Source organism: Calypte anna, chromosome 6 (assembly GCF_003957555.1).
Source record: "Calypte anna isolate BGI_N300 chromosome 6, bCalAnn1_v1.p, whole genome shotgun sequence".
Lineage (NCBI taxonomy): Eukaryota > Metazoa > Chordata > Aves > Apodiformes > Trochilidae > Calypte > Calypte anna.
Window position 1 is genome coordinate 18,084,436 of NC_044252.1, and position 10,815 is coordinate 18,095,250.

At 38.7% G+C, this 10,815-nt stretch overlaps 1 protein-coding gene across 1 annotated transcript; it reads right to left on the reverse strand.

Moving 5' to 3' along the window:
• Positions 1-75: 75 nt before the first annotated feature.
• Positions 76-10,582, reverse strand: ACTA2 (actin alpha 2, smooth muscle). The gene is given in 10 exon segments (XM_008502020.2): positions 76-1,498; positions 2,305-2,486; positions 3,417-3,608; positions 3,865-4,026; positions 4,113-4,143; positions 4,145-4,198; positions 4,644-4,754; positions 6,028-6,156; positions 7,784-7,955; positions 10,527-10,582. Coding segments are annotated over 9 exon segments (1,134 nt in total). The 5' UTR covers positions 7,913-7,955; positions 10,527-10,582; the 3' UTR covers positions 76-1,354.
• Positions 10,583-10,815: the final 233 nt, after the last annotated feature.

The window sequence follows — 10,815 nt, forward strand, 5'->3', positions numbered from 1 at the left end:
AGATTCAGGGAAATTCTGTCTGGAGTTAGATAAAAATAGCTAGATAGAATCAGAATGAAGAAACATGCAATGTTATTTGTTCTTACAAGAGTTTATTAAGTACCTGTTCCAGGAACCTAGTTGAACTATACTTTAAATAAGAAGATTAGTATAAAAAATGTGGAACATGTTCTAACAGTCAGAAGCTGCACAAGATCTGGAACCCAGAGGTTACACAGACATGGTAAATAACTGGTGCTATTGCAAAGAGCTTACAGTTGGAAAGATAACAAATCACAGGCAAGTGAGGTAAACTATTGAATTTAGACAGGACTTTAGGTAACAAAAATAAATAGCATCCTTTATCTGGAACTCTAATGAATTATACATAACAGCAAGTTCCTCAGAGTGGACCTTTCCAGGTCTGTCTCAGTTAATTCTTTATTCCTATATATACTTTTCAGACAGTATTACTGGCCCCAGGTTCTTTTATACATATGCCTCTAAATTGAGTATGGTTTTGATTTATTAAGACTATAAATGCAATCTGAAAAATAAAATTTTCTAAATAATTTTAATTACTTTGATTACATTAATTCTCCCTCCAAAAAATTGTTTTGAAGAGAAAGTGTTTTAGGACATCTTAATTACTCTTTAAACCTTGCCCAAAATTACAGCATAAAAATAAGAGGCTGCACTGATCCTGAGGGCATATGATAGGAAAGTCACATGTTCAATCCAATACCAGTGTTTAGCTATGCTCCCAAAGGAACAGGTTTCATTTCTTTAAAGAAAACACTCAGAATTTTGCAATATGCCTCATACAGCTGGGACACACACTAAAAAAATCAGCTTTTTGAGCATGGAAGCCGTGAATTAAGAAGTGATGTGGATAGATAATATTTCTGGATAGAGCAGATGCAAAGCAGAATGCACATGCTCATCCTGGTATCAAACAGATGCTATACTTCTTTGCTATGGCCCAGAACTTTGAAAAAAATCAAGAATAGTTCTGTTTGCAGACTAAAATGTTTACTGAGGCTAAACTTTGACAACGTGCAGCTTGATATTTGATCATTTTCTAGCATTGGTACATATCATTCAACAAAAGGTACTGCTTTTTCTACTAAGCCTGCTACAGTGTAGTAAAAAAATTATGTCACAAGGTGGCGCGTCACACCAGCGGGAAAGGCACCTCCAGAAATGGTTTGGGGTTTTGCTTGATTGAATTAACAATTTATTCCGAAAAAAAATACATAGTATCCAATTAATTAGAGTCATTATGATGAAGGATTTATGGAATGAAATTATAAGCTGTATTTTCCTGAATATGATCACAGTGATAAACTAAGGAGACATATAAAGGTAAAGCAATTTAAAAGCATTTGCGGTGAACAATGGATGGGCCAGCTTCATCATACTCCTGTTTGCTTATCCACATCTGCTGGAAAGTAGACAGGGAGGCAAGAATAGAGCCTCCAATCCATACGGAGTACTTACGTTCAGGAGGAGCAATGATCTGTTTAAGAAAAGAAAGCATTAAATATAACTACTCACTGTAAATAAAATGCATTTGTTATACAAAAATATTACAGCAGTGATATTTAGTATTAACAAAAGCACTGTGTACTTATGTGCTAGTGTCATTCCTGGCATTACAGCTAACCACTGTTGCAAGCTGTAAAACTTGTAATTGTAAAAAAAATAACTGTAAAAATCTGTTATTTAAGTCTAATCTTAAATCTTCACTTTCTCTATTGAGTTAGTCTGCCTAGCAAGAGATGTGCATTTGTGTATTAAAGACTGCATATAAGTAGAGGGGAGATAATTGCTCCAGAAACATACAATGAAAGCTCAAGAGGGCCTGGAAAATTGGCTAACCTACGGAGCACTCTTATTGGTGTGGCTGATAAAGTCTTTGCAAAGCAAGGAACTGAAGATTCAAACAGCAGAGGGGAAATTTTCTTGTCAGAGGCTCTTTTCTAAACTTTCAGGCCAAGGACAAGACCAGGATTTCCTCTCTCCTGTCTCCATCAGCCAAAAGGAGATGAAGAAGGTCAGGTATAGCCCAGAGGAAAAAGTATTCTGCTGGGTCCTTGCTATTTGCCTTTCACTATGTTAGGGCAGTTGGCAAAATTCACCATGAACAAGGAAATGAGAGGAGAGCATCAGCAGCAGTTAGCAGGTGGTGATTATTTGCTAGAAGGTACAGACATGATTCATATATATACAGAGCACACACTTGGTAGTGTTACTATGTTTCACTAAATTCTTGAGGACTTCCTACAAGCCAGCTCAAACAGACTACAAATGATTGCACCATACCTTGATCTTCATAGTGCTGGGAGCCAGGGCAGTTATTTCCTTCTGCATCCTGTCTGCAATACCCGGGTACATTGTGGTGCCTCCAGAGAGCACGTTGTTAGCATAAAGATCCTTTCTGATGTCTATGTCACACTTCATGATGCTGTTGTAAGTGGTTTCGTGAATGCCAGCAGACTCCATGCCTGGGTAAGTCAGAGGAACACTGAGGAAGCAGCTCCATACAGAGACATGAATTGGTAACACAGAACTGACAACATGAGCTTTAGTGTCTCTTTGGAAAGACATCAGCCTTCAGAGTTGTGGAAGTCTGGAAGTCATTCTGCAGCTGCCAAATTATTTGCTTAGATAACCCTTTATGTACAGCTTTCCTCTTCCCGTACACACACAACTTGTCCTTAAAATAAAGCTGGGAGATGTGGAATAGTAAAGTTTCCACAGGCAATCTCAAATGTCTTCACTATTCCTTATATGGTCTTGAAAATAATTTGTTTTCTTTTTTTTTTTTTTTTTTTTTTTTTTTTTTTTAAATTTTAAATTGAGCCAACTTGGAGCTGGAACAATCAAAATATGTCCTAATACCTCTAAGTATGCAACTACTTTGTCTATTTCTTAGCTGAAATTCTGCCAGTTGGCAGAACTGACACTATATTTCTGTCTGACCTCCTTGCAAGTCTGCCTTCATGGCTGTTGATTAGCATGGCATTGTATTGGCCTTGCCCTGCACATCTGATGAACCATGGGTTCAGGATTTGGAACAATCTTTTTGGGAAAATAAAATAGTGATTCCTGCAAGCACATTCAAACTCCAGCTCTCGCAGTATTAAGAAAAGTGGCTGTGCAGCCATACTTAATAGTAGCCAAGTGCTACTTTAAACATGGCGTAGCCCCACTGCAAGAAGTCAGGAATAAACTATCAATTTTGGAAAAATATTTTGCCTTATTGTTTGGCATGAAGTGCCTCCCACCATATTAACAGAGCTGTTCTAAAATATTATAATGGGTGTTAGGATATGCTCGTGTACATCTAAGTGAGCTAGCAATGGAAATAAAAGAAAATAGGGACTTGCTATTTATATGCAATTTACCAAGGTAGAACCAATCATTCAACTTACCAATGAAAGATGGTTGGAAGAGGGTCTCTGGGCAGCGGAAACGTTCATTTCCGATGGTGATCACTTGACCATCAGGAAGCTCATAGCTTTTTTCCAGAGAGGAGGAAGAGGCAGCAGTGGCCATCTCATTTTCAAAGTCCAGAGCCACATAGCACAGTTTCTCCTTGATGTCACGGACAATTTCACGCTCGGCTGTCAAGAGGATTAGATTTTTAGAATGGCATTCAGGATGACCCTGACATGTTTACAGGTGGTTCCTTTCTTTTCCAATACATTTTTTCCCCCTCCCCCATTTTTTAAAGAAATCCTCTGATAGTCTTTCAGGAGGCTTCCCTTTTGGATTCCTTCTTGTGTCTAACCAACTGCAGAACAACTCCTGGCCTCCTAAGGCCACTAGAGAAATTCTGCAGTAAGCAAACCTTCTCCTCAGTCAGCACCATGTCCTTACCAGTGGTCACAAAGGAGTAGCCACGCTCTGTCAGGATTTTCATGAGGTAGTCTGTGAGGTCCCTGCCAGCCAGATCCAGGCGCATGATGGCGTGAGGCAAGGCGTAGCCTTCATAGATTGGCACGTTGTGAGTGACACCATCCCCGGAGTCCAGCACAATCCCTTTGGGAAGATAACACACGATGTATTTGCAAGTGCACCCCAACACAAATATTTCAAATGTCTGTGCCACCTTCCCATGGGCTTACCTGTGGTACGGCCAGAAGCGTAGAGGGACAGCCACAGCTTGAATAGCTACGTACATGGCTGGCACATTGAAAGTCTCAAACATAATCTGAAATGCAATTAAAATTATTGATGTAACAGTAGAGGTTTTAGCTCAGTTGAAGCAATATACAGAAAGAGAGGGAGCAGATAGGATTTTAATATCTCTTGATATTTAGTAGCAATAATAAAGGAAATACAAAATCTAAATTTTAAAAATATCTATATGTAGCTGATACCTGTAACATAAGAATATAGATACTTACACATATTAAACATGATTTTGTATAAGGCCTGGGCATAAAAATATTAAGATAACATTAAGCACAATTTCTCACATTAAAAACATACACTGACATTCTCAAGTAAAATGCAAGTATGACAGGTGGTCAGTATTTACTTTACATCTTCCATAAAAAAGAGACATCAACTACTGTATAGCAAAGCTGGCATTACTAACTGAAATGATAATGTCACAAAATTGGAATTATTCCATAGCTTCATTGTGAGCTTACCTGTGTCATTTTCTCTCGGTTGGCCTTGGGATTCAGTGGTGCTTCAGTAAGCAGAGTGGGATGTTCCTCAGGTGCAACACGGAGCTCATTATAGAAAGAGTGATGCCAGATCTGAGGACAATGGGAAAAGCCAAAAGAAGCTTTCTCACGGAGTTGTTCTTACTACCTTCACAGAGATTACCAAAGTAATTGCAGAAAGAAAAGTGCTGTCCTTAGGTTTTACTACTAGTAATATATTTCTTTTAAGGACACGTAAGTTAACTAAAATAAATACATTATTCTTAAAGTAGAAGAGACAGTGCAAGACACTTGGTTCCAGAAATGCTATTTCAGTAATGATTGGAAGTTAAATATTTCCAGAACCACTCCAGAGCAAATGCAGACCTGCACAATAGAGATCAATAGATAGTGGGTCTCTTAAACATAGTTTCATCTTTTGGTTTGTAGAGGCCTGCCCAGGAATTCATAAAAAGAAATTATGGCCAATGGTTTGTGAGGCTGAAAGTCAACTTGTGTCTATGGCTCATTCCTACCAGCTATAAAAATCTGACTCCAAGTGGACTGCAATATACAAATAAGAGCTAAAACCACTAGATGCTTTCTAAAGGCTAAAAGGTTTTTTCTAAGTTTGTTTCCAAGCTAGTGGTGATTAGCAGCAGGTTTGATACCTTAAGCATCTGAAAGCTTTTGTTGTCTTTCCAAGTGAAACATACAGTGCTATGACAGTCAGTAAGTCCTGTGTGGCTCCACACTTGTGGTGTGTTGTGATCACAGAATCGATTGGGTTGGAAGGGGCCTCAACGATCATCAAGTCCAACCCTTGAATGTCTTAGCTGTTCCAATTAGCCCTGTCTCCACAGCACAGCATTACATTGAAATACATTAGAAATGGAGCAAATCATATTAACTGTACAGACTATGACTGTACACACGGTTCTGGAAGTCTTTCACCGAAACATGGCTCTGAAATAGATGGGTTGCACCGTGATATTGCCAATCTTTCAAACATTAAAAAGTAAATATGTGTAAACAGTGCCCTTCACATCAGAATTACACACAAACATTTTTTTTTTTCAGAAACAGATATTCCTTTCTAAATTACACTTTCCTACTAGCAAATTGAGGACATTCCTATTCTTTCCTTTTTTTTTTTCCCTTTCTTGTTACTCCAGTAATTTGTAAAGATGTCCACATCACACCAGAGTAAAAGAACTACTGATAACTAGCTTGACACAAGTTCACCTTGGCTGTTAACAACCTTCTTGTTAAACCATACTTGATAGCACTATGCTTTCATCTAAAATTCAGTGGGTATTCTGTAAATATTTGTTTTAAATATTTCTGTTTCCTGGTGGTACACATCAACGTTTCAAAGCTGAAATACCTTTTCCATGTCATCCCAGTTTGTGATGATGCCATGTTCTATGGGGTATTTCAAGGTCAGGATTCCTCTCTTACTTTGAGCCTCGTCACCTACATAGCTGTCTTTTTGACCCATACCAACCATCACACCCTATAAAATAAAACAAATGCAGTTAGTCCGTAAAGGAAAGATATCACAAAGTAATTATAATATTAGCTGTGAAATAAATTGAGTTGCTGTTGTTATTAGTTACAAAATAATTTACAAATTCTAATGAATACAAAATTACTTTTTGCTCTTTGAGATCCAAAATTAAAAATTCAGTTTACTTAAGACTCTGTTCATGTTTCTACTACAATTTAAGTAAACAGCAAAAGAATGATGTTATATTTGTCAAGATAAAATGGAAAAAAATCAGGTTGTTTTAATGTTTGTTATTGTCTCAGGATGAAATGTCTGCTAAAGTATAATAAAATGGAATGAAATCTCAAAGTGGTTTTATGCCATCTAAGGGTCAAGATTGAGCAATACATGCTTTATATTTCTCAAACCTTAAGTTTCAGCATTTTTAAATAAGTTTTTTGAACACTGTAATATTGCAATTAGAGATAAGACAATTTAAATCTACTTAAAATTACACACTTTTGTTTCAGTATTTTCATGGATCCTTTAAAAATAGTCCATGAACCAGAAGCTGGACACTACTCTGGATATACAGTAAGTTAAGTTAAAGTTAGGAACATTGAGGAAAGAATAGTATATTGTAGGTTGCATTGAGTGCATGATAATCTTAGCAGAACTTGGTTCTTACACACTCCAGACTTTGGCATTTTGAACTGAACTGTCTTAGATAAGATGGATTTGCAAATTATGATGGGATGAGCCTTGCTTCAGGGCACTAATGCTATTTCTGATATGTTACCAGGAATGAATGGTTCTAGAAATCTGCTGTATTTGCTTCCACTCTGATGGTATGGGTTGCTTTTGTGATACTAATAGCAGACTAATAGCAGAAGCTGGTATTTTAATAATTCTTTCTTATTATGTCAGTTCCCAGAGGCTTCAATTAGACACACATTTCTTCTGAAGGTCTTAATATATGTTTGCTAGATAAAGAAAGTGCTGCACCTAACAACAACTAGTTTACTTCTTCAAATGAGCTTAGCCAAGTTTCTCTAGTTAATGCTAGTGATGATCTGGCTGAGAACGTATATCAAACAGCCCAGACAATACATGCATTTTGCAGACTACTAAAATCAACTGGAATGCATCAAACACTCAGAACAAAGCTTGAAACTAAATAAACTCAAGCCTAGACAGGTGTCCATTTACCACGGTGTTAAATCAATAACGTCAGGAAGGTTAATAGGAAGCTGACTGAAAACTTCTCTTTCCATCTTATTTTTCCTCACATCACCTATCAGATTTTAGGGCAGTCAAAATTCCCAGATCCTTCTGTGTTCGGCTTTTTTTAAACTAGCTTTACCCATCAAGTTCTCTCAGTAATCCAAAATTAAGGGACAGGGGGAAGAGGCCATATAGGAAAGTGACAAATTTTAGAACTCCATTCAAAAGGCGAGACACATGCTTTGACTTAGGTTAATGCACTGATGGGCACATTTTGCCTGGGAATACTGTGTTACACAGATCACCCAGGGCTGGGCTAGTCTCAAACACAGGAAAAGGTGGTTTTGGAATGGAGGGGACAGAGCAGTGAAGCCTTTTGCAATAATAGAGAATAACCAAATAATACAGAATAACCAAAGCATTTCATCACCTGGTGCCTGGGGCGACCCACAATGGAAGGGAAAACTGCTCTTGGAGCATCATCCCCAGCAAATCCAGCTTTACAGAGCCCTGACCCATTGTCACAAACAAGGGCAGTGCTGTCTTCTTCCTCACACATCTTCTATGTCAATGTCTTCAGGCCCTCCAGACAGGAAATAGCCCTATGAAAACAGTAGGAAAGGTTATTTTTTTAAAACCATACTCAGGTAGCAGATCTGTCCTTCAAGATGGAGAAGGTTGTTTGAAAGTATCCAAGACTGGCAAAGGGAGGTATGGCACCCATTTTGCAATCACAAGACCTGCAGGGCCTGTATGAGGGCACAGGCTTCCTTTTCAGGCTTCCTTCTCAAAGTGTGAGAGGTCTTGATCACACCCATCAGAGGGCTGTCTGCACTAGAGATTATCCAGGGGATTCCACAGAAGACTTCTAGACCTGCGGCATCGTGAAACTCATCAAGAAGTAGCAAATGTTTATCTGAATTTGGTCACAGATGTCATGGTTGAAGGTGGGTGAAAGATAAAAGAATAGTAGGCTGACGGCTGCAAAAAAATACCCCTTTGCATCAGATTCAGTATGATTGTCCTTGCTTCTCTATCACCCTGACAGCATTCTGACAGTTGTGGAAAGCTCTCAAAGGAAAGAGCATTTCTGTCTTCCCCATCCAGTCTTGGGCTTCCCAAGGACTAACCATATTAAATACTAGATATGTACCAGGGGTGTCTTTCTGATGCAGATTTTAACCCACTGGGTCAAGATGGCCAATTAGGTTTATAGTTAACCTTTTAAAAGACAAGAAATTTTTCCATTAAAAAAAAAATAAAGTAAAAAATGTGCCTTTCCTAGCCCTCCCCTAGTCATTTAGAAAGAAAAAAAAGAATTAAACACTTTTACAATGAAGTCAAGGGCGGTTTCTGTTTTAAAAACAGGCATTTCAAAGCAGCTAATAAACTGCATTTGTAGAGTGACAGATTAATTTATGTTGGCTCCTTGTCTCAGTAAAAATAAACTGTTTCCCTCCTCTGGCAACAGGAAGATAATATGGGTAATAAAAATGCTTTGAAGGCTTTGTATTAAACTCAGTTACAGAAACAAGCACTGACTGCCAGGACTCAAGAAGAACTATTTGCTTGCAATTTATTGTGTAGCAGGGAATCAGCTAGCTAGCTCTGAACCTGGGCTGCCATGCACATTTCAACAAATGGGAGTGTGTGAACAGCTAAAGGAGACGGCTGTCATCCACAGACCAGATGGCTCCACACACAGTCTCTCTGCAGCCTCGTGCCAGTGGAATACTGGAAGTGCAGGAGGAAGTGGGAATGGATCATCAAAAGCCATGGCTGGGGAGCAAGAGAGTCCACAGTCTGTGGAGCCTCTACATTGGATGGAACAAGCACAGACAGTTCTCCAAATCCTTAATTAGAGACCCTCCATCTCTCCCCAGCCAAGCAGCCATGCATTCCTGCAGCCCGCATGGGTATAGATCCCAGGAAAAGACAAGGACAGGGAAACTTGATATACCCCAGATATTTGATCAGTATTACTGGGAAATGAAGGTTGCAACTTTTGTATTTTGTATTTATTAAACTTCTGGGGAAATATACTCTTTATATCCAGCTAGTGAATGGAGTACATTTGTTACCTAACATGAATGAACAAACTGGTTTGGACAAACCATTTCCTAATTAGGAAATAGACTTTTCAAGCATCTGTTTTTAGAACACAGTTCAGGGTCAGGGGATCACTCAAACCCATGCAGCTACTGCAATGCCAAAAATCACTTGGGGGAGGGGAAAGAAAGGGGCAGGAAAAGCTACATTTCTGAGTTTAGTGAACTCTGAATGAAAACCATATTTAGTAATAAAGTACAAAAAGTTGGAAAATCAAAGCTAGATTCTCTCAGACAGGATGCTTTGCTGCCAGTCAGTGAGTTACAGCTCAGGACTGCCATGGCATGCAGTAGTAATATCTTATAGCAGCAAATGCCACTCAGAATTGTAGAAGAAAGGAATTTATTCTCCCAAGTAATTAATACAGTATTTAGCCTCTTTCTTCTACTTGCTTTATATCTAAAGATAACCACTCATCCCACCAGTCTCCAAAAGCTACGAAGAGAACTCAGGACCCACAAGAAATACTGTTTGTAACCTGTTCCTTAATGAAATATTAGGGATTTTACAAAATAGTTTCACACATAGAGAGACAAGAACAAATACACAGGCATCCTCATCATACCCTAATAGACACTGCTATTTCACCTACTTCCAGCTTCTCTTCCAGTCACAATCCCCAAAAAGTACCAGCTTACACTGAGTTAACAGCACTGAAACAAACCTGATGAGAATTCCTGGTACACAGTGAGCATAATCACTCATTCAGGAACTCTGTTCTGTACAAAATTGACACCGCAGTGTCACAAAGGTTCATTTAAACATTGAAAGAGCTGTCATTACAGCCACAGCACCATGCAGACTGTGTCTTTATGATATTTCTGGAGCACTGGTGTAATTAGCCAAATCATCAGGCAGAACTTTTATTTCTCTTTCAGAAGAATTATAAAATAAAGACAACTACAGATAGATATTATAAGCATCTTATAATTTCTGTTCAAGTAAGCTGACTGAGGCAAACTGCAGCACAGCATTATATCCTCCTGAATAGCTTCCCTTTGACAGTATTTAATTGGAGTCCTCCAGCAATCTGTAAATCATGCTACTGGTTCAGTGCCACTTACCCTGACCGTGCTTGGCTAGGAATAGCTGCTCTGGGATGGTGCACTCTGTATCTGAAAACTCTGAGGTTATATAGCCCCTTCAGCTCTCCTCCTCCCACTGGCCTCCCAAACAAGGAGCAGAGACAGACAGAGACAGAGCTGAACTCTCTAACAAAACCATATAGGGACCTTATTAAAAAACCCTCTCATTTGGGTGGCCAGAAGCCCTGGGTTTCTTCCACTGCATTCCAGCGTAGAGCTCATGAAACAAGAGGAGACTTTCATTTGTGTAAGTAAATACTTTAAAACG